Source organism: Diabrotica undecimpunctata, chromosome 8 (assembly GCF_040954645.1).
Source record: "Diabrotica undecimpunctata isolate CICGRU chromosome 8, icDiaUnde3, whole genome shotgun sequence".
NCBI lineage: Eukaryota > Metazoa > Arthropoda > Insecta > Coleoptera > Chrysomelidae > Diabrotica > Diabrotica undecimpunctata.
In genome coordinates, this window is record NC_092810.1 from 104,899,066 (window position 1) to 104,925,258 (window position 26,193).

General features: G+C 35.5%; 1 protein-coding gene across 1 annotated transcript in view; it reads left to right on the forward strand.

The window, feature by feature from the left end:
* The window catches only part of LOC140447812 (cytochrome P450 4C1-like), a 55,083-nt gene that overhangs the window by 8,855 nt on the left and 20,035 nt on the right, over positions 1–26,193 (forward strand). Inside the window, exons 2-4 of the mRNA XM_072540685.1 lie at positions 8,898–9,010; positions 18,801–18,891; positions 19,631–19,816. Of these exons, the coding sequence (XP_072396786.1) occupies positions 8,898–9,010; positions 18,801–18,891; positions 19,631–19,816 (390 nt within the window). The remainder of the gene's footprint in view (positions 1–8,897; positions 9,011–18,800; positions 18,892–19,630; positions 19,817–26,193) is intronic.

Here is a 26,193-nt window from a genome sequence, read left to right on the forward strand (position 1 = left end):
GTTTCTTTCATTTTCTATTTTATGCTAAGTTGTTTCTTCCGTAAGTCAAGAAACACTTAGCAATATTTTCACATCTTTTCTATATTTGATTTTTCTTATTTTCTTAAGTTGTTTCTTCCGTAAGTCAAGAAACACTTAGACATATTTCTATAATCTGTTTCATTTTTGCATTTCTCGTTTTATATTTTGAGTATTTTATTTTTCCACTCTAAGTCGTTTCTTCCGTAAGTTAAGAAACACTTAGAAATATTTCCATATTTTACTCTCACATTTACATATTTCATTTATCTATATTTCTGTCCTAAGTTGTTTCTTCCGTAAGTCAAGAAACACTTAGAAACATTTTTTTCTTTGCAATATATTTTTATACCATTTAATTTAATTGTTTACTAAGTTATTCCTTCCGTAAGCCAAGGAATACTTAGATCATTTTTACCTATCTGTTTTCCATTTTTGCTCTGTTACTTTGTAACTGTTCCTTGGAACCGTTACCTATAACAGATATTTGTCACTGGAACTGTTATTTATAACAGCGGTAGTATTTAACCTTTCTACCAGCGACAAACCAAAGATGGTGAATACCCGATCCAATTCCGGGGATAGGAAGAAGCCCGAAGAGCCGGCGATGGGTCCTACAGGCCCAAATGCCCCCTCTCGGCAACATACCCACCTAACTCTTGGTCTTCCTCGTTTGTTTTTCCCTTGCATTCTCGTTTCAAACACTCGTTGTGTTAATCTTTCATTCGACATTCTACACACGTGCCCGAACCATCTTAGTTGCCCCTCTACTATTTTTTCGTTTATTGGTTCTAGTTTTAGGGTTTCTCTGATTGTTTCGTTTCGTATTTTGTCTGTCCTCTTTCTGTTTGCTATTTTCCTCAGAAACCTCATTTCCATAGCATTGACTCGAGATTTTTGTCTCCCAGTCAATGTCCATGACTCGCTATTATAGATGATTGTAGGTCTAACTACTGATTTAACGACTGCCGTTTTACCTTCTCCGGTATTTCTTTTTTCCCCAAAAATGTTGTTTTCATAGTGTTAAATAAGCTTCCTGTTCGTCCCATTCTCTCATTTATTTCCATGTCTTGTTTACCGTTTGATTCAATTATTGCTCCTAGGTATTTAAAATGTTCCACTTGTTCTAGTTGTTTTCCGTTTAATTGTATTGCGTGTGTCTCTTTAATTTGAAATTATCATTGTTTTTGTTTTCTCTGTATTTATTTTCATATTTATGTTTGACAGTTCTTCTTCTAGGATTTCAAGGTTGTTCTGAAGGTCTTCTCTGTTTTCTGCTATCAAAACCATGTCGTCTGCAAATAGAAGCTCTGATAGTTGATCTGTTTGATTTGCCAGTATCCTAATGTTAGTTTTCTCATTCTTCTCTTGGCTTTCTTTATTGCTTTATCCAGTACCACTGAGAACAGCAGTGGGCTCAACACGCATCCCTGTTTGAGGCCTTGACTTGTAGTAAATTCTTCGAATTCCTCGTTGTTGGTTCTCACCGTATTTGTATTATTATTGTACATATCCTTTATTACATCAATTGTTATCCTGTCAACTCCTCTTTCCTTTAATGTCCTCCATACGTCCTTTCTTTGTATTCTGTCAAACGCCTTTTCCTGATCAATAAAGCATATATGTATTTCTCTATTTTTATTGATTACTTTCTCATTTATTTGTCTTATTGTGAATATGTGGTCTTGCGTGCTTCTGTCCTTCCTGAATCCACATTGTGTATCTTCCATGTAATGTAATGGAAGATACAATTTATATTATCTATTAAAATGCATGAAAATAGAGACAAATTTATCTTTGTTAAAATAAAAGTGTATTTAAAAGTGATTTTAAGTGTGTTGTATGAACGGCAGTCCAAGAGTGAATGAATGAATCAATGTATATTTTTTTCTAACAGCTAACTTTTTACAAAGAGGGTCTATCTTTTGGTTATATCGCGAGGTCTGAATATCATAACTGCCCACGCATATGCATTTTCAGCGAAACAACATTTATTGTCTATTGTTCATTGTTCATCGAAAGTCTATTGGTTTATACTAGAAGATTTTGTAAGCGAAGTTTTGAATAATTACTAGGAGAAACAAAATAACAAAAGTATGTTGATATTTCAATACCCTACAAAAAGGTGTAGGGTATTAAAATCGGTCGGATGCAAACGACATAGTCCTTATAGCAGACGATCACAAGATGCAAAAATTAGTAAAAATAAGGACAAAAGAGATAGATAAGTTCAAGATGATTGTAAATATCAAGAGAGCGAGATTTTAATGGTAAAAATAAAAGGCAACAACATACAAAGGACAAAACTAGAATATGTCTCAACACTTGAATATCTAAGAAGTATTTTTTTTAATAATGAAAAATTCAATTTGGAGGTAGCTTATAAATTAAAGAAAGCCAACAAAATCTACTATAAACTAAATATTACAATATACGGAAACATGGATATTAAAAACAAAGCTAAATTACTAGTATATATAATTCGATTAACATGCCAATAGTGACATATGCAGGAGAAAACTGGGTATTTATTACAAAAGAAAGATGAAAGTTAAATAAATGCTATTGAAATGAAAGCGTTGAGAAAAACAACATACAACACCAGAACAGCTTGAATCAGAAATGATCAAATAAGAAACCAAGTAGGCAAGAATCCATAATAAGTAAAATAACTAAAAAACAATAATTGGAATGGTTTGAGCACGTATAGGAAATGGAGACGAATGATGACCAAAGAAAATAGAAACTAAAATGGTAAAGAAACGAAAAAAGGACGACCAATTATAAAAGCAGGTATGTACTACACAGAAATGAAAAGGATATCGAGAAATAAAAAAAGAATAAAAAAAATAGGTACCAATATAATGAAAAATCCTACACTCTAGGGGGTAAAAGGAGCTAAGAGAGGAAGAAAAAAAAAAGAGGTAGACTTTGGTTCCTTGTAATGAAATATTAATGGTTGCTACTAATAATTGTTATGTTTGTATACATCTTCTTAACTATTTAATACAATAGAGGTTCATGATTCATCAAAATCTATTGAACTACTTTTCATAATATATGTAATTTGATAATACATACGAGTAACAGCAGTTTATGACTTAGATTACGAAAATAAAGTAATCAATAACAAACAACTGAAACGTAAATACTGATAGTTACTTGTTGGAGCTAATTATTTGTTACTAATTTAGATAATTTATTAAAATATACGTATGCATAAGTAACAGGTATTAAGAGGGTTAGTGGAACAAATTTAGTTTTAAAAAGTCACAACAATCTGGCATTCTGTGGAAACGAAAAAGATAAACATATAAGTAAATACATTGATAGACACTCTTAAATTAAAGGTTATGCCTAATATAGCACGTTTTTTAATACTTATACACAAGATATTTAAAAAATATTATTTATATGAGTTCAAGGATATCAAAAAAGATTGGATAATTCAAAAGAAAAAACAAACGGATATGGACGTCGTCGGTGCAACATCACAAACATTTTTCTATAAAGTTTGTGACACGGATGTTTATAGACGTTTTTGTAATTTTTGAAAAAAATAAAAAAATTAATTTTTTTAACAAACAATACAAATTTTTAAAAATGTCTTGTCTAGACAGAGACATTTTCAAGCTGTAAAAGAGATATTACTAAGGCTTCCCTGAAGCTAGCTAGATTTATTATTTTATAAATAGAAATAGTTCTCAAAAAAGGTTTTTGTTTACAAATTATTTAGAAATGTGAATAGCCAAAGATTTTGTTATTGGTTATGTCATTTCAAAGTTGACATGTTGAAAAAAACGGCTATACTTTGCTGATGGGTTTGCTAAACATTTTTCCTCTTTTTTATGCCTTTTTCTTTAATAAATATTGATGTAATTTTCCAAAGCATGTTTGCATATCTGGGAGATCTCGAAGTCTCTGTTCTTGATTTATGTTTCATGCTCGTTTATCCTGATCCTTAGTGGTCTTACTGTTTCTTCCATCAGTCGAATATATGTAGTTGCCAATACCAAAAGAAGAATTCAACAAAAAGAATAAACCAACAATAGCTGAGTAATAGTAGGTTAAACACACCGCCTACAAACACAACACATATGCAACGCACAATACACATAAACATAAATCAATTTGGTCAATTTACCACATACCACGTAGAAACAAACCGGACGGAACACATGTTGACGACCTTGGCATCACCGAAAACACGGACACGATTTGGTTGTTGGAATGTTAAAACTCTGTATGAGATTTCTAAACTAGCTCAAGCAGTAAAAGAGTTAAATATCAAAGAGTTAAATATCAGAGGAAAGAAAACAACGAAAAAAAGATATCCTGCAAGCAAGAACTGTAGAAAGAAGAGCACACAGACAACAGGAATATCAAACAATCAATAAATCAGTTAAAAGAAAAGCAAGAAGAAAAAAAAGAAGGTGGGCCGAAGAACTGGCACAACAAGCAGAAACAGCTGCACAACACAACAGCACTAGGGAGCTTTACCAAATTACTAGACGACTAACACAAAAAGGGTCCAACTGTTCGAACATTGTAAGATCCAAGACAGGCGAATTACTTACTACAACAGATGACCAAACAGAGAGATGGAAAGAGCATTTTCAGGAGATGCTAGGTATTCCCAGAGATAACGCAGACGAAATTGTCGAAAACCCGCAGAATATAGACTTGCATATTTCTTGCGAGGCCCCTTCCAAAACGGAGATAATAGCAGCTATCAAATCTCTGAGAAACAACAAGTCACCGGAAATCGATAACATTGCTGATGAAATACTTAAAGCTGATCCGCATCTAACTGCTGAACTTTTGCTCCCCATAATCCGAGAGGTGTGGAAAACAAACCACATTCCAGCGGACTGGAAAAAAGGTAACATTATCAAGCTTCCAAAAAAAACTCAACCTTACACTGTGCAAAAATTGGAGAGGAATAACCTTGCTTACTGTCATAAATAAAATTTTCACGACCATCATACTGAAAAGAATAACAAACAAGGTTGAGTTTCGAGCTAATCAAGCAGGCTTTAGACCAGAAGCCTCCTGCATAGACCACATTAATACTGTGAGGGTAATATTGGAACAATCGGTTGAATGGAACACACCCCTATACATGGTTTTTGTTGATTTTGAACGTACCTTTGATAGCTTGTCTCACGCTGCTGTATGGAAAATTTTAGAGCTAAGAAACATCCCGCAAAAAATAATTTCTATTATAAAGTCACTATATACTGATGCGAAATGCAGCGTGACACACAATGGGATCAACAGTGACGAATTCGAGGTACTTACTGGAGTTAGACAGGGATGCGTGCTTTCTCCATTTCTTTTTAACATAGCTATAGACTATGTTCTCTCCAAACTACACTCCGACACAAGAGGGATACAATGGACGTTAACCACACGTCTAAGCGATCTAGAATACGCGGACGATATCTGCCTATTAGATCAAAGGTTCCAAGATCTGGCTTACCAATTGGAAACACTTTCCAGTGAAGCCAATAAAATAGGTTTGAAAATCAATATTAGTAAAACCAAGTCCATGAGAATAAATGCAAGGAACAACACGCTATTTACTATCGACAATATGCAGATTGAAAATGTGGAAAACTTTACGTATCTTGGAAGTGTCATAACAGAAAACGGAGGTACAGAAGACGATATTCGTATGAGGATACGAAAAGCCCAACAAGCTTTCAGCACGCTCAACCCTGTTTGGAAATCTGGCGAGTATACTACAAGGACAAAGATCCGAATATTCCGATGTTCTGTTCTACTCTACGGATGTGAAACCTGGATAGTGACAAACACCCTCACAGACAAACTGCAGGTCTTTGTTAACAAATGTCTACGAAGAATTGTTCGTATATTCTGGCCTAACACCACCAGAAACGTAGATCTGCTACACCTGACCGAACAAAAGAGGGTACAAAATGAAATTAAGTCCAGAAAGTGGGGTTGGATCGGTCACACACTCCGAAAAAATAGTTCGAGTATCGCAAAGACTGCCATAGAGTGGAATCCCCAAGGGAAAAGAAAAAGAGGTCGCCAGTACAAACTTGGAGAAGATCCATCATGGACGAGATAAGAGGCCAAGGAAAGTCTTGGAAGGAAGTGAAGGCCTTAGCGTAAAATAGAACCCGATGGCGAGTTTTCACTGAAGCTCTATGCTCCACTTAGGAGTTCAAGAACCTTATATATGTATATATATATATATATATATATATATATATATATATATATATATATATATATATATATATATATATATATATATATATATATATATATAACATCGAGAAAAGGAGTACGACCGTCAATCCAAAATAAACTAAGGTACACTCGAAGAGTGGTGGGTTTGACCTTTGACCGAAAAAACCCACCACTCTTCGAGTGTACCTTAGTTTATATATATATATATATATATATATATATATATATATATATATATATATATATATATATACCACATACCACAACTTTGATGATTTTTACACAAACATATAACACGAAACCCAAAAAAGCAGTCAGAATTTGATATTCTTAGGCTAATAAAACCACCCTCAAAATGTGTTAAAGCCACTAGGGGCTATTGGCCTAAAAGATCTAGGTCAGGCATGTCAACTTTGAAATGACCAATAACAAAATCTTTGGCTATACACATTTCTAAATAGTTTAAAAAAACCTTTTTTGAGAACGATTTCCGCACTGGAACTCGAAACTTCAAATATTAGTTATTTAAAATGTGATTTTCATTACAATCACAACCAACAATTGTGGCTTAATCCTATAAAAAAAAATAAAATTTAACTTAACAATGCCACAAGAACGTAGTTTCAGAATCTTGCTAAACAACAGGTATAATTTGGTTGTCATCAGTACCACAGAATAAATAACAATCAGAATGACCACTCTCAGATGCAGCCTTTGAAGTGTGTCAGCACGCGATCGCCATATTTTAAACGGAAACACATCTCTGATTGAGAAATTTGTGACAAGTTACTACAGAACCGTACATTTTTTTTATCATTGTCAAAATTTTCCACTTTTATTAAAGTTGTATTCTCGAGTATGACTATTTTCTACTTTAAAATATATAAATCGTAATTTTAAAAATTAATTTAATATTAACATAAAAAAAATTTTTATATTATATTTTATATATAACACTAATCCCAAACAGTGAACACCCTGACACACGTTACCACTGAACTTTTTAATGCACACCAGAAAAATATTTCACTGAATAACACTGGTTCCGTTTAAAATATTGCTGATTCCGTCTGCGCGTACGAGATGCGCGTACTTATCTTGAATAGAGCCATAGAAAAAAAGGTTTTAAATGAGAACACATGTCAGTGCAGATAAGTACTGAGAAAGGAATGCAGTATACGGTCATTAATCCTGTAAACAGGTATCCTTATTGGAAATTAACTTTTACTGTGGTGAGGATTATATAGGGCATGTAGAAGGGAGCAGACTTATCTGCAATCAACCCCAAGAATATGCTGAAGGTCCTTCATGGTCATTATCAGTGTTCCCAATACAGCTACTATTAGGACTCACCTAAGGAAACAAAATTAAATCGTCTGCCGTCGATAAATTTATTTCCAGGAATTTAATGATGGTAAAGATGAAAATCACACTAGGCGAGAGTATGAAGGCAATAATTCTCAGATAAGGTATCTTGTTTCGATAATTTCAATTTTAATTTCATGTGGGAGTTCGAAGATAATTGTCTGGAGATGAGAGTGAGGAATTACAACAGGAAAGTGCCCTGGTGGAATAACAAGCTTGAAGTCAGACCGAAATTTAATTTCGCCAACAGATCAGGTGCTCTGAATTAATATAATAAGGAACTGAGAAAACAAAAAGAGAATAATGGAGAAGGTAATGCAGGCATTAGTTGAAATAAGCAGATAAAATAAATAACGAAGAAAGCGGCGACTTCATTAATGGTAGCCAGACGTAGTTACGGAAAAATGTAAAATTTAAAACCAGACATGTTACATGAGATTTATAGCGTGTATAAATATACAGAAAAAAGTGATATTTTCAAAAGTGCAAAATCATACTAACTTAAGAAATTTAAGGGCTCTAAGAGGCGCACCAAAAGCAGCCGTGGACGCCCTACTGAACCTCTTTTCTTTGCACATTGCTATAAGACAGTAGGCGAGAATAGTAGCAACATAAGTGTTAGATCAGGGCATAGAAATACCATAAATGAAAGCACGTATACTGATGAGAGGGATGGGGCAAAGGAAACACATAACCCAGGCTGCAAAGGTACATCTGGTGTACAGATGGATCTTAAACTGCAGAAGGGTCGGGTGTAGAAACATTCAACAGTAATGACAATTTTTTATTCCAGTAGGACAATATACCTCTGTACTTCAGACAGAGATTTACGTAATCTTGCATTGTGCAGGAGAAATTAACACTCGAACTTTCGAATTGAAGTGAATCAATATATATGTACAGGTAGTAAAAGCAAAAGAAGACAATATTTTTAGCTCATTTACGTCGATCTTCTTCTATAACGATATCTAAGGAACAATTTCAGCTGTTAGGGTTAGAGTTTAAGACTGTGTCACTCTCAGACACTAAAGAGATTTTGTGAGTTTCTTTGAATTTCTATAAATTTATATAACTATTCACGGAGATTTCCTTCTACCTGCTTCCTTTTGATACTCTATTTTCTTTGTAAAATATACGACTCACATATTTGTACCTTATTTAGCACATAAAACTAATATGTACATTCATTTTAAAATACATTACCAGCCTATTAGTAATGTGAGGTTTACTAATAACAATTAGTTTTATAGTATACTACAACAACACTAAAATATTTCTCTAATATGTTTTAGCGTTATTTTTTAATAATGTTAGAAAATGGAGCAAAACATATGGACCTATATACCGTCTAAACTTCTCATATATTTATTTCACTGTTAACATATCCGGACCAGAACAACTAGAAGTAAGTAAAATAAAATTATTAATTATGAATCTATCTGTAATCATTCTTTAATATTTTTGCTGTAGAGTCGGCTGGTATCTTACCTAAGACTCACATGTAGTCCACGTTTCAATTAACGTTCAGTAATTTCCCTTAAAGTTAAATATTTTAACATCGATTTTATGTTGTTTTAATTTTAATTTTTTAAGATATTTAAAAGGTTATTACAATTTTTTAAGTTACCAGTTTTGGTTGCTAATTATGTTTTCACTAATGATGGTCATATAAGATCGAAAACCTACTGATGAAATTGTAATTCGTATAAAAAAAATTTATTTTTTATTAAATTTAAATATATACCCTAGAAGTTTATCATTTCACCGTAAGCTTATTTTTTCTGTGTTCGTAAACCGGATGTAACCTTCCTAGAGCTCTGAGACCTTATTGTGATGTAGTTATATTTAATGCAAAAAATCTGCAAAATAAGGTAAAAGCTATCGTACTAAAAATTGAATGGCCGCACGTCACGCGGCCATTAACATTGGTTTTAGGACACTGAGGGAAATTCCATTGAATTGGGTTCTACAGGAATCGACTAATGAATCGAATAAATATAAATAGTTACCAACATGCAAGGTAAGCACGATGTTTAAATCCCTAAAACCCGACCACTGTAAATCAATCCTACTTAAAGGGAGTCAAAAAAATAAACCTCAACATCACCACATATAATGCTCGGTCACTCTCTAGCGAGGAAAGATTCGAAAAAATAGAATTAGTTAATTTAATAATAATAAAAAAAGAATAATAAAAATAGAAAGAGAACTCTCAAAAGTGAATTAGGATATTGTGGGTATGAGTAAAGTTAAAACATGGGAGACTTCTTGTCAGACTTCCATCAGGCCATATTTGGTACCACAAAGGAGAAAAGGAATTGACAGTTGTAGGCCTCGGTTTCTTTATTCACAAAATAATTGCCAACAGAATTATGTCTATAAACCAAATCTCAACAAGGGTAGTCTACTTAAACATCAAAGTAAGCGCAAGATATATCCTAAAGATAATTCAAGTGTACGCACCTACTACAGGACATCCAGACGAAGAAGTCCAAATATTCTACTATCAAATATCCTGTGAAATCAAGGAAAATCCTAGCCACTTCCTAATAATAGGTGGCAATTTCAACGCCAAAATAGGAACTAAGAAAGACTCCTCTGAAGTAATATTAGGACATTTTGGAAGTGAAGGCAGAAATGAAAGAGGCAAACAACTGTTAACTTTCGTTTTGGAAAACAAGAACAGCTTCCTTAAAAAGAACAGAAGCTGGACATGGAAAAGCCGCAATGAAAACAAAAGGAATGAAATCAACGATTTCTTAACAAACAAAACATGAGTTAAACCAGTTTAGTACAAGCAGTGATCATAGGTTATTAAGAGCGAAAATAACGTTATTGACCGAAAAAGAAAGTGTAATGTATCAGCCACATACCCAAGGGAAATAACCCCACCCCCCAAACGCAATCGTTAATCAGTTAGCCCGGTATGTAACAAGTCAACATAGCAAGAAGATAAAAGAAACAAAATAAGGGGTAGTTAGTCTAGAAAAGAATAATTATAATTAATTAAATAATTATTATATACTCCAAATTAAATAAAGAATAAAAATTCGACATAGTTTAATGTATACATTTCAAATTAAACAAAGAATAAAAATGCTACCTAGTTTAACTTGTATTACACAAGTTTTGATATCAGGTCAGCTCCGAATGTTTAAAAATTACGAAACCATAGGCCTTCGTTGAAAATTAATACATCAAAGTGACACACCAGCGATAAGAATTGAGCTGAGCTAGGAGGTTACACATCGCATGATTCATTTTAACACGTAGAGCAGATGGCATAATCAGCGAAAACTCTATGGGTAAGACGCGACGCCTCGGTACTGTGACGGGGTAATTAAAGGTACGCGTTGCGGGACATAAAAAGGAAAAAAGTTGGTCAACCAGCAGTGAGTGCTCGACGACCGGGCCAGGGAGTAGTGCTAGGGCGACCGGCGCCAGTGGGTACTTGGCGTAACTAGGCAGTGAGTGCTCGACACCCCAAGGGAGTGCTGGTCGATCAGCCGTCCCGGTGTGTTCAGCTCAATTAGCGTGGTATCGTGTCCGACGGGAAGGTAGAGAGTATACGTACCGAATTTTCGTCTCTCTTAAAATCGTGATAGCGTATAGTGCTCCCAGAGTTCAATCAGACTGTTCCTGAGTTCCAGTTCGGACTACAAGGCGTATTCTTTAGCTAGGGCCTAAATACGCTAAGGTAACTAAACATAAATACTGACCAATGGGGAAAACTAACCAATGGATCATCTTGACACCAGACTCAACCAAGGCAGTCAATACAACAGAAATTACAGTAGAAACAGAATCATTGATAAACATGGTACCACTACAACCATTAGCAGCTGGCGGAATATACACACAACAGGAAATACAAGAAGCACAAAGAATAGTCACTTTCGGATCAGAAAGAAAAGCAGTAGAGAACATAATCACCAGAAGGAAGCAGACCTAGAGACAATAAATCAAGGGTATACATTAACCAAAATTTTTGACGAAAATGAATTTAAAGAGATCGCTCACTCTACCCTCAATAGAATATGGTTGTGGTTATCCACACTAGGAAATATCACCAGTGGCCTGATTGGTGTATATTTAATATATAGAACAATTATATATGCTTGTGAAATAATACTGAATGGGTTAAGCATATATCAAACAATAGGATGCAGCTACATAATTATAGCAGGATTATGGACAAACCTCACCACCTGGGTAATACACCGACATCAAAAATCAAAAGACGAAGAACAACATATAAACCTGAATACAAACAATGAGCAACCAGAATCAAAAGATAAACATTGGACAAAGAGATGCAACAAACACATACCAGATACCAATTTATCAGAAGTATAACGCGACAAAGCAAAGCAGTATAAATTCGAGACGACCACCCAGCAAGAGCAACCCAATGAAGACAGACAGCATTAATAAGATAGTTAACGCGGTACGTGAAAATTGGCAAACGGACGTTAAAAGCCAAGACGACGCGAGTGAAGTGCAGAAAATCCTCACAGCGATACGACGATAGTGAACGAAAATAAAACAAAACCGCGATTGCCCGAGAAACGCGAGCTACAATCGGTAAGAACAATCTTAGAATAAGCTTGTTGTAAGTGACACATGTAGTCACAAAACACTGTAATAAGTTAAGAATTTTTCCACTTGTTAATTTCAATAAGAATTTTTTTTACAAGGGTAACTCAACTTGTCATACACACAGGTACCATAGAGGGGGCAGCACGAAACATTCGCTGACCACCGCACAATAGTCCATAAGAAACAAGATATTATAACATACTGATATAATAATTGGGACTTAATATAAAAGAGTATAGTAGTATATAAGTAATGTAATATGTAAGTTAGAATAATTATAATTGTTTGGAAAAGGAAAAGGCCTCTCAGCCCTTTTCTTTTTTTGCGAATGGAGTAATGTAATGTATCAGCCACATACCCAAGAGAAACAACCCCACCCCCCAAACGCAATCGTTAATCAGTTAGCCCGGTATGTAACAAGTCAACATAGCAAGAAAATAAAAGAAACAAAATAAGGGGTAGTTAGCCTAGAAAAGAATAATTATAATTAATTAAATAATCATTATATACTCCAAATTGAATAAAGAATAAAAAATTTGACATAGTTTAACATTTCAAATTAAACAAAGAATAAAAATGCGACCTAGTTTAACTTGTATTACACAAGTTTCGATATCAGGTCAGCTCCGAATGTTTAAAAATTACGAAACCATAGGCCTTAGTTGGAAATTAATACATCAAAGTGACACACCAGCGATAAGAATTGAGCTGAGCTAGGAGGTTACACATCGCATGATCCATTTTAACACGTGGAGCAGATGGCATAATCAGCGAAAACTCTGGGGGTAAGACGCGACGCCTCGGTACTGTGACGAGGTAATTGAAGGTACGCGAAAAAAAGTTGGTCAACTAGCAGTGAGTGCTCGACGACCGGGCCAGGGAGTAGTGCTCGGGCGACCGGCGCCAGTGGGTACTTGGCGTAACTAGGCAGTGAGTGCTCGACACCCCAGGGGAGTACTAGTCGGTTCGCCGTCCCGGTGTGTTCAGCACAATTAGCGTGGTATCGTATCCGACGGAAGGTAGAGAGTATAAGTACCGAATTTTCGTCTCTCTTAAAATCGTGATAGCGTATAGGGCTCCCGGAGTTCATCCAGACTGTTCCTGAGTTTCAGTTCGGACTACAAGGCGTATTCTTTAGCTAGGGCCTAAATACGCTAAGGTAACTAAACATAAATACTAACCAATGGGGAACAACAAATAACAGTAGGTTGTCCGCCCTTTATACTCATTGGTAAGTCTCTTCTCGTCTCCCTTCGCAAAATTTGATAAAACCATAATTAGCCATCTCGAGTATCTTGTTGTATTAGTGTAAATTTACGATTTATTAATATATTGTAAGTTTGAAAATTGGCTTTTGTTCTTTCCGGCCCGTTTCAGGAACCAAATTTTTCATACCCTCTTGTAAATCCGCGAGGGCGGAATCACGACCGTTCGGACTAGTTGGACCATTGCAATGAGTGCGTGCCCTCCAAATACTAAGACCTGGCAGGACCCTGGGCTACCTATCTCTCGACATACGCCCGTAGCGAAAGCTCTGCCCCTACGAGTCCGACACCAAAGTGAAGGTGCCACGTGGCGCGTACCTAGACGTCCCGTGGGTCCCCCCGTGGGGGTACCCCGTGGGGTTACCGCGACACGTCCACTATACGCGGCCCGTGGGGGCTCCACCTTCCCCGTAGTACCTGTGTTGTGAGTACCTTGCCTACCCGTTACTCCCACACCACGGGCGGGCAGGTTCGGCAGGCGGAAGAATTTCCACCTCACACGTAGACAGGTCGCCGCCGAGGATCTCTCCTCTACCACTCTTGGATCTCCCGGTGGGTACGTGCCGGGACACCTACACCACTCCTGACCGCCGTCAGGAGCAGTATATCCACACCCCTCCTGACCGAGGTCAGGAGAGGTATTTACGGGCCCAGCTCGTTCAACCTCACCAGACTCTTTTGGAATGGGAGTAGAGTGGTCCCACGAGTAGTCTCGTCTCGGATACTAGGAATGTAGACCGGTGACCGTGTCGCCGAAGCGACCGTGTGCGTTTCTACCAACCCGACACCTCAAACGACGGCTCTCCACCTCCCTATTCCTACCCATTAGTCGCCTCTTACGACAGGCAGGGCTTTCTGACCCCGGCCGTATTCTTATCTCCGCGAGCCGGACGGAGGGACTAGTTGGACCAGTAAGCCTTTCCACCGCTCGCAGAGTTAAGTCTTCCTTAACTATATAGGACTAGGATATTACAGTGGCAACAGCGGTCTTCCCGGCCGTATTTCAGTCCCTAACCCAGGGGATATTACAGTGGCGACAGCGTTCTTCCCGGCCGTATTTCAGTCCCTAACCAAGGGGATATTACAAAAGACTCAAAATAATAAATAAGAAATAACCAAAGAAATTGACAAAACCAACTAATATTTAGGAGTTTGAAAAATATATTGATAATTTATTGAAAGATATACGAACAACAGATATCAATATATTGAACAAACAAATAGTCAACATAATGCAACAGGCTCAAAATAAATATTTTCCAACAAATAAAATGGATGAAAAACTAAGTTAACCTTCGAAAACCCTTATAGAACTAAGGCGACAGATGAAAGGAGATAACAATATAAGCAAAGAAGCGGTAAACAAAATAAATACGATGACCACAAATGCAATAAGAAAAGACATAAGAAACTACAAAGTATAAAAAACTAAACAAGCAAGAGAGCAAAATATGGACATGAAAGTATTGAAAAGGAATGTGTTAAAGGGAATCGTGGAAATTAACAACTAAGAAATAGGGCTGGAGAAGAAACATTAAACAGAGAAAAAATATTAACAATAATCAAAGAGTTTTACACATAGCTATATAGATGAAGAGAAAAATATAACAATACGCAACCTCCAATTACAGTAAAAACTTGGGTATTAAACAAAGGATCAAATTTATTGCCGTATAACAAAATCAGAAATCAAAGTGGCCCTAAAGAAAATAAAAAACAATCGAACACCAGGCAAAGCTGGAATAGTGTCACAGGCACTTAAAATTTGAGCAGATATATTACTTAAAATAATTAAACGACTTTTCAATATCTGCCTTCTCAACGCCAATATTCCAACAGAGTGGAACAACGCTACTATGATCTTATTACATAAAGCAGAAAACAAAGCAAGTTTAGATAATTAAAGACCGATTAGTCTCCTAAGCCACATAGATAAGCTGTTTACGCAAATAATATTTAAAAAATGGAAAGAAAATTAGAGACTTATCAACCAAGAGAACAAGCAGGATTCCGAAAAAATTACGAAACTAATAACCATCTACAAAGCATAAAAACCCTAATAGAGAAAGTTGTCGACTACAATAAATCTCTAGTGTTAATATTTGTCAATTTTTACAAAACCTTTGGCACAGTGAGCTAAGCAAAGTACTACAGACGCTTAAAAAATGCAAGTTTGACTATAGGTATACAAATTGATTATACAATATACCTACAGGTAACAACTACTGTCAAATTACATACTAATAGTAGTCGCATTGATGATGATGTAGAATACACAGAACATGAACTAGTGGAAGAGGCAAAAAATGAAGAGAATGAAATAACAAAACAGCCAACGATAGAAGAGGTTGAAAGGGTAATCAAACTGCAGAAAAATAACAAGGCACCTGAATGTGATGGAATATCCGCAGAATTGTTGAAGTTGTGAGGAAGGGAAATAACAAAAAGGATATATTATGAGGTTATACACAGAATATGGAGACAAGAGAAAATGCAAAAAAAGTGGAAAAAGAGTATCATCTGCTGCCCAATCCATAAAAAGGGCAATAAGCTCATTTGTCAAAATTATAGAGTAATCTCCCAGTTGTGTTATGGGTATAAAATATTTACCAGTATACTTAATCATAGGTTACAACCCCTCGCAGATAAGATCAACGAAGAATATCAGGCCGGATTTAGGCAGGAAAGATCAACCATCGACCAACTATTTACGGTTAAGCGGATTTTAAGCAAATTCTGGAAACATCATTTAGATGTCTATAATATTTTCGTCGACTTTAAACAGGGATATGACTCAATACACCGGGCATACTTATACAAAATATTAAGCGAATTTAAAATAAACTCTAAATTAGTTAAGTTCATCCGAATGACGATGTCGGACACAGTGGCTCAGGTACAGATACAACATGAGATGACATACCCATTTCAAATAACACAAGGACTAAAACAGTCATTGTTTAATGTAGCACTAGAATACATAGTAAGAAAAACATCAGAAGGTAGAAATCACATACTTATCAATAAATCAGTCCAATTGGCAGCATACGCAGATGACATAAATAATATGAGCAGAACCAAAGCAACAGGTGAGTATACGTATACGGAACTTAAATCACTTGCTAAAAAATAGGGCTATCAACAAACGAAAAAAAGACTAAAATTCTAGTAGTAAGTTGATCGAAGAGAGCAACGACCCCACATGACAGTTGACAACTTAGAAAAAGTAAATAGCTTTATCTATTTGGGAGTCAACGTCAGAAAGGGCAACATTGGCGATGTAAAGCTTAGCAGAAGAATTATCCTAGCCAATACGGCGTACTTTACTATGATTTCGATATTCAAATCAAGAGACGTACAGCAAAGAACTAAGATACGAATCTACAAGACCATGATACGACAGATGATGAGCTGTGGATAGTCAACTTGGATGTTAGCTCAAACATAGCTATGGAATGTACCTGGACTGGAGAACCTGGCGGACACTCAATCGCATACGCACAGGTGTTGCCATACACAGGTGGGGAAATACAGAAAGTGGAGCACCTGAAAGTATGCAGACTTTGTCCATCACAGTGCAGCCTCGATGATTTATGGCTCGCAAATACAAAGGGTGTAGACGTAGCCCGATATTGGGCAGAAAAACTGTAGTCGGATCCAGACACGAAAAAGTAAAGTAAAGTAAGCTCAAAAATCTGTAACCGCATAGACATCTTTGAAAGAAAGGCACTGAGATGAGTACTAAGCCCTATAAATGAGAACAACAGGTGACGAATCAGATACAACTACGAAATATATAATATATAGAAAGAACCACCTTTATCTCAGTAGGTCTGCCTACAGAGTCTTCAATGAGCAGGCCATGTATATAGGATGGAAGAATACAGACCTCTAAAAAAACTATTTAATGCAAAAATTCAGGGGAAAAGACATATTGAAAGACAAAGAAAGCGATGAGAGGATGAGGACGCCAGAAATCTCCTTGGTAGTCGATCGTGAAGGAGAATGGGTACAGACCGTAATGGATAGAGAGGCTTGATACGGGAGGCGAGGGCTCGAATTGGGTTCTAGAGCCATAGGATGGATGGAGTAGACGCATAAAAATAGAGCGAGACGTTAGACAAGGAGACTTAATATCACCTAAACTTTTTAATACGGTACTGGACCATCCTTTTAAGAATTTGGATTGGCTGATAAAGGGAATAAAAATAGATGCAGAATATGTAAATAACTTACGTTTCGCCGATGATATAGTTATAATAGCTAAGGATCTAGGAATGACAAGATAGATGATACCGAAATTCTTTGTGGTGACAAAAAATGTAGGTTTAAATATAAACACCCCGAAAACAAAAATAATGACTTTGGTACTCAACTAAAACTTCAGTATGGGTGGGAAAAAGATAAAACTCGTAGATAAATATATATACCTACGACATAACATTATAATTGGCACGGATAATCAGGCCCATGAACTAAAGAGAAGAATCGGCCTTGGGTGAGCAGCATACGGAAAACTGAGAAAGCTTTTACAAGTGAGTTGCCTACATGCCTGAAGCGAAAAGTATTTGATCAATTCGTCCTCCCAGTGTTGACATACGGAGCAGAATCACTTACCTTTACAAAAGCCTCGGCTACCAAACTGAGAGTCACACGGAGAAGAATGGAGAGATACATGTTAGAAATATATCTGCGAGAAAAAAATTAAAAAAAACGAAGAGATCAAGAGAAGAACCGAGGTGACTGAAGTCATCGAAAGCATAGCCAGACTAAAATAGAGATGGGCAGGACACATAGCTAGAATGACAGATAAGCGAGGAAGAAAGAGGTTATTGGAATGAAGACCAAAGGAGGACAAGAGAAGCGACAGTCAACTATCCACACGATGGGCTGAAAATTTAAGAACTCTAATAAAAGAGAGAGCAATTATACTTAAGTGAAAGTAAGTAAGCTTAAGTAAGTAAGCTACTTAAGTAAATCTCGTTACTGGTCACATTTCCTACTAAAAAGTAGTTGGGTAAACTGCGATGAAGCAAGGACTTCAAAGATCTAGCGAGTAGAGCATGAGCCTGAAAAAGGAGCAGGAAGGAACTACGTGGAAAGTTATACGAAGCCGAATGATATACGATATAACTACAATCAAGATATCTCAATTTCGAAAGATAATCTCAACCCGAAAAATATACTAAGATTTTGCTAGATTTATACTATGATATATACTATGATTTATACTAAAATATACTAAGATAAGAAGTTTGCTAAGTATCAAATTTAGTTGTTTTGAAAGCTAATAATATATACAAAATGTTCCAATAATAATTTTATTTTTAGAAAATTTTGCTCCAAACAAAGAATAATAAAAAGGGTCAAACATACAAGTTTGTGACAAGATGGCTAGGAGAAGGACTTTTAACAAGCAATGGTACGTAAGTTAGTTTATAATTAAAATAGTTTACTTTAACACTTTTGGATTTTAATTATTAATATTTTAAACAATGAATTAAATTAAAATTTAATTCATTGTCCCAAATTAGGATATTGTTTGAAACAAATACATGAGCTTATTGAGTGAAGCGGGGGTTACACAAGAACATAAGTTATCAATATTAGTTATAAAGTATTTTAAATATTTGTTCCTTTGTTCTTTTTTATGTGTTACTAGACATTTTATATTACCATAAACATCAAAACACTGTCAAAATGTAAATACATAAATGATGAATGAGTTGCACATTTGCACATGTGAGTCCATTTCAACTGGCCATCAACCAACATTATAGCGTAAATGAGCGTTCAGTACGCGCCTTTTTAACTATTATTCTTGGACCGGCATCATTTTAAGTTAACCTTTTCCGGAGACCTGAAGATGAGCAGAAAATTTTAGTGTTCCAAACCGGTCGTCCTAGGTTCCCCAGAATTCCCCAGATTAAGAGACGTTATCAAGCACAAAATATACTCCTTAAGAGCTCACGAAAAGCTCTTAATAGATTTATCGAGTTTTCACATTTTTTTAGAAAAATTATATTCTTTTTCAAGAGAACTTTTGATTTATAAATTTGAAAGGTATCTACGATGAGTGAATTTTCTTTATATTAAGAAGTGAAATCCCCATGACTTAAATCCAGAAATATATGTATATTAATTTTATTTTTATATTTTAGGTGCTAAATGGCAAAAGCGTCGAAAAATTTTAACACCAGCTTTCCACTTTAAGATGCTGGAACAATTTTTAAACACATTTCATGCGGAAACCAAAAAACTTGTCAAGATGCTGGAGAAAGAAACTCAACAGCCCTGGACCAATATCCTTCCGATTATATCTAAAATGGCCCTTCTTTCTATCACAGGTACAAATTATAAAAGTAAAAATAATTGTTTTAATCTGTAACAGACAATACTAAATTAAAATGGCTATGAAGATATTAAATAATTATATATTAGAATGGAATCCAATAGTTAAGTTAAAAGACATGAAAAGTTCCTTCTTTAGGTATTTTACCATTCGACTATGTTTGTGTATTTCACAAAGAAGCATTTCACATAGAAAACCGGACAAAACCAGTTATAGCCAGTTAATCAAAAGGCAGACCTTAACACTTAACTCCCGAGAATCCCCGGGCTTCTGACCAGAACGTCAACGGAACTTCAGTCACTGTAGTGTACTCGTGTCTTTGTTCTCGGCGCGTTCTATTAATAATAATGTATTTATTAGTTTTCTGTGCTAAAATGGCTTCGTCTAGCAAATAATAGGAGATTTACTATTTGGACATGGATAGAGAAACCCTGTGAAATACCCATTAGTAACACATCGTCCAAAAAGAAGACTAAAATCGACAGAAAGTGTATGAAGATAGGCACGTGGAATGTTAAGCAATATACCAAGCAGGTAAAGTCCATAACGTCATCCAGAAAATGGAAAGACTTGACATAAAAATATTAGGACTAAGTGAGACCAGATGGCCCAATTCAGGTGACATATTAGTAGGCCAAACAAAGATATACTACTCTGGTAATGACAATGACGCAAATCACTGAAACGGATTAGCGATATTAGTTGACAAAATTACCCAGAAATTTGTAACTGGCTTCTTACCCATCTCGGATAGAGTTATGATGGTAACACTAAAAACAGCTTAATCTAGAGTCAATATAATTCAAGTATATGCTCCCACAGCAGAAAAGTCGGATAAAGAGCTCGAACAGTTTTATAATGAATTATACCAAGCTTTAGAAGTAACCAAGTCTAGAGACGTTACAATAGTCATAGGAGATCTAAATGCAAACATCGGTAGAGGAAGTCAAGGTGATTTTATTGGAAACTTTGGACTGGGCACCCGTAACGAGAGACAGATTGGCTCAATTCTGCCAAGAGACCGATTTTATTGTCGCGAATACCTATTATGATCTGCCGCCCAGGAGACACTATACATGGAAATCTCCAGCAGACAACCAACATAACGTCATTAGAAACCAAATTGACTACCTTCTCATCTGCAAACGATATCGAAATTCCATAAAATCAGTAAAATCATACCCCGGAGCTGATGTGAGATCAGATCACAACCCAGTTGTAGGAAGGTTTAGAATTAATCTAAAAAAGCTTGTGGCTAAAACTAAAGTAGAGCGGATATAAGTATCTCGTTTGAGAGATCCATCAACAAAAGAGCAAGTCACACTAAAAATTAAAGAAGAGCTCACCAAAATAGAAATTATTCCTACTAAAGATTCGAACAGGAAATGGCATATGTTAAAAGATGCTCTTATACGCACATGTGAGACAACATTAACACCTAAGCTGATCAAGAACAAAAATTAATGGATGGCCGATGAGATTCTGTATCTCATGGAAGCAAGGAGATCTTATAAAACCAAAGACAAAAACATGTATAATATTATACACACAGAAATAAGGAGAAAGATCAGAGATGCAAAGGAAAGATGGTATAGTGACAGATGCGAAGATATTGAACAGTTGGTAGAGAAACATGATAACTTAAACCTTCATAAAAAATTAGGGAAATAACAGGCACTAATATTAAGAAAAAATCAAATATACTGCTGGATAAAAACGGCAAAATAATTATAGACGTAGGTGAAAGGCTTAAAAGATGGCAGGAATATATTCAAGAGCTATTTAAATACGAACAGACTGAGATAGTACTAGAGCAGGAAAAGTTCGAAAACAGCCCAGACATAACAGAAGATGAGGTATTAGAGGCTATAAAGCGAACAAAAAACAACAAAGCAACAGGTCCTGACGAAATACCTGTAGACATAATACGGTTAATAGAAGAACAGAAATTAGAATATTGGTCGACTTTCAATACAATATACAGTACAGGAATCATTCCCAGAGATTGGATGATGTCAACATTCATAACATTACCAAAAAAACCAATTGCAAAAGAATGCCAAGACCACCGGATAATAAGTTTAATGAGTCATACTCAAAATATTTTTAAAAATTATACACAACATATACACAACAAACTTGAGCCGGACATAAGTGACACACAATTTGGATTTAGAAATGCACTGGGAACGAGGGAAGCCCTGTTTTCTGTGAATGTACTTGTGCAAAGGTGCATGAATGTTAATCAGCCAGTATATATGTGTTTCTTGGATTACAACAAAGCCTTCGATAAGGTCAGACATAACCGTCTTATCGAATTACTTGAAAAAAAACTTAGATATGAGAGACATCAGGATCATTAACGCTATCTATTATAATCAGATCGCTGTGGTAGAAGAGAACAACGTCTTTTCAAATGAAATACAGGTTGAGAGGGGCGTCAGGCAGGGCTGTGTTCTGTCTCCTACTGTGTTCAATTTGTATTCAGAGGAAATAATCCAGGAAGCACTAGAAGATCTAACTATGGGAATAAAAGTAAATGGTCGACCAATCAATAATATACGGTTTGCCGACAACACTATTTTATTAGCGGAATGTCTTGAGGATTTACAACTAATAGTTGACAGAGTGGTAGAAGTCAGTGAAGAAAACGGACTGTCCCTAAACACAAAAAAGACACAATTTATGGTAATTACTAAAGCCCAACAGTGCCAAGAAAATATAACAATACATGGAGAACAAATTAAAAAGGTTGAAAAATATAAATATCTGGGTACAATAATTAACGAAAATAATGAGTACACAGAAGAGATTAAGGCAAGAATAGGACAGGCAAGAAATTCCTTCAACAAACTGAAAAAAGTACTCTACAGCAAGGACATTTCAATTTCTTTAAAGATAAGACTTCTGAGATGCTACGTGTTCTCCGTATTATTTTATGGGTTCGAGGCTTGGACATTAAAGAAAGATGTTTCGGACAGATTAGAAGCCTTCGAGTTATGGGCCCACAGAAGGATATTAAGAATAAGTTGGGTGGATAGAGTCACGAATGTCGAGGTGTTAAGAAGAATGGAAAAAGATAAAGAGGTTTTAAATACAATTAAAGTCAGAAAACTGCAATATCTGGAACATGTCATGAGGGACGAGCGTTATAACTTGCTGTGCAATTAATAATACAAGGAAGAATACAAGGTAGAAGAAGTCGCGGAAAAAGACGCATCTCCTGGTTAAACAATTTGAGAGCTTGGTTTAACTGCACTTCTGCTGACCTCTTTAGAGCAGCGGTATCGAAAGTGCGAATTGCCATGATGGTTGCCAACCGTCTTAAAGGAGAGAGGAGATAGACCATGAAGAAGAAGAAGAGAAGGTCAGTACTGTATACTGAGGTATATTTTATTATGTTTCTTCCTAATTCTCTACTTGTATAACTATCAATAAACAGCGGTACTTTTTGACTCAATTTTTAAAGAAATTTGGAATATATTAGTCTTTTTGTTTATGCGTCACGCTTTTCGCCCCAAAATTTTTATGTGAACATAAAATGTAAACTCTAAGGTAGTAAAAAAAAAATAATAAAAAGTCCCCCAAACTTACCCAATATTTTTTTAAAATACTTCAGACTATTAGAAGAAGAATATAATTACATTTTCAAAGTTTATTTTTTTGTTTTCTTTTGTCATAGATTCTTCGGAAAGTGTGAAAAAAATCACTATAATGGAGCTTTATACTTTTATCAAAGAGTTTAAAGGAATGAAGATTGAAGACAAATTTTCGTTGTTGAAAAAAAACTTGCGCAACTAACTTCATGTCCACCCGAAAAAACACGTGTTCGTAGCCGTTCCTTGAAATATTTCAAGACCGGTTTTAAAGAAAGATGGTCGGCAGTCCGTAAAACTAATAAGAGATTAGTAGAAAACAATGTAGAATGGCTTAATGTATCACTGAAACTACCTACTTGTATCCACAAAGCAGGCCGACCAACGTAATCAAAGCAAGCGTCGAAGAACAACAGATTTACGATACCGGGCACCTGTTGAGGAATTTACGTACGTTACAACTGAAAGCGTGAGTCAAGATATTGCGAGAAATGTTGATGCGTCTAAGTCTATGAAATAAATAACGTCAACGCTTACTAGAGCTGAAAAGTTCAGAAAAGCAAGATTGTCTGCTAAAAAAGAACCAATCGCGAGAGAAATACACACCGAAGTAGCATTACCATTATTTGTAGAAGGTAATTTTACGAAAAGGCAGTGGGAATTAATACAAGCTGGCTGTAAAGAAATTTTTCCTTGCTATTATATTTTATAAAAGGCAAAAGAGGAGTGTTATCCCGCCTAAGGTAGCATGAAAGTTACTAAAATTAGCTTTGAATTAGAACTCCAAGCATTGTTGGACTATACGGCTTTGCGACTACTTTTGTAATTAAAAAAGTGATTTACACATAATATGAGTTATGTGACAAACAACATCTTACCTTAATATTAAAATTGGGCAGTGATGGACCTAATCAGATACAGTTTAAGCAGACATTTGTCAACACTGGCGACGATGATGCCAATATATTTTTAAGTTTGAAACGATAAGACTACCAAAGAGAATTGAAATACTATTGTAAAAATAATACCTCAATAGCTTATCGTCTATGCTTCGCCTAGCTCAGGATTTCAAGTGTGAGTTCGTCTTGTCTTAAACTAGGAATTAAACCATGAACCCTTAGCTAATATCAAATAAAACAATTATTTAACTAATCATATTTATTAAAAATGTGATAAAAAAACAATCAACCCTGCCATTGCTTTATAAAAAATAAATTTGGCAATACTTATGGCATCGATGGGCTGCTGGCTACCAAATATCTGTGGCCTCCCAATTAAATAATTAGGTCCTCCTGACAGCTGCAGTTAGGTCCTCCAGAGCATGTTATTCTATATATTCTATACAATATTCTCCAATAAAGTTTTCTATACAGTCAATAAGTTCATAACATAGCCAATAAAACAGCCAATAAACCCAAGAGAATTCTGCAGACCATAAAATAATAATTTTTGCCTTCTTTTATAAACTTCAGAAACAGGCAAAAAATTATATACCCACTACGTTAGAAAAATTGATTGACAGAAAGTAGGGAGACTAAATGAAGTTAGCACAGATGACATAGGACGTATGCCTATGATGGAATTAGCTCTTGTGTCAACACAGAACAGAATATTCAGTCTACTGGAGAGAGAGAAAAGGCAAATATTGATTCTATCGGAAAAAAAGAAAAGGAAAAGAAAGACAGAGGGCGCCAACTACTTTTTGAAAAAAAATTTGTAAAAACGAAGCTAGAGGTAAAGGAATTAGTAAATTAATAAAGAAATTAAAACAAAATAATTATTTAAATATAAATTAATAAAGATGTGCCGTTTATAACGTTACAAGTTTACTTTTACCTGTGAGAAGGGTTATTAGGGTTAAAGGTTTCTATTAATGGAGAGACAATAAAAATTATATTGCAAAATCCAGTACCTTCTTCAGTGAGATTCTGTGGTCGTATCTGGGCTCAATTCATTCACGAAACAAAGAATATCAGAAAAAAAGAAATCACCTATACTAAAGAACAGTCAAGAAATCACAAAGAAACAACTGGTATGGAAGATTCCGTTATAATAAATCGCACCATTTTGCTCGCAATGGTCGATGGAAAGGTGTGCAATGCCGAGACTGTTACGGCTTCAACAATTACATGCTATATTTGTGAAAAGACAGCTAAGGACTTTAACAAACTTAAAAGAGGCAATGTTTGTGAAGAGTTTCTGACTTTCGGACTCATTCTGCACACAAGAATTCATTTCTTCGAGCTATTGTTGTACCTGGAGTCCAAAGCCCCTTACAGAAGTGGTAAGTGCGAATGGCAGAATGGCAGACAAATATGTTTTGAAAGAAACAAAATAGAAAATACAAAAAAGATTTAAAGAAGAGATGGGCCTATTTTTTAAAATACCCGAAGTCGGTTACAGCAATAGTAACGACGGAAATACGTCGAGATTTTTTAAAAATCCTGAATGCTCATTTCGGTTTACTGGAATAAATATAGATGTGATAAAAATATTTAAAATCATTAACGAAGTGATATCAAGCGGATATGATATTGATTTTGCGAAATTCGATGACATTGCTCACACAACTGCCAAACTGTACGTGAAACTGTAAGGTTAGCATGTCACCAACAGTTCACAAGATTCTGCTGCATGGCGCTCATGTAATATCAAGTCTCAGTACCTATCTGACAGCTATCAGAAGAGGCTGTTGAAGCCCGCAACAAACATTTCCGTAAATATCGCATAACTTTGAAAGAAAATTTTCAAGAGTGGACTACAACAGAGATATTTT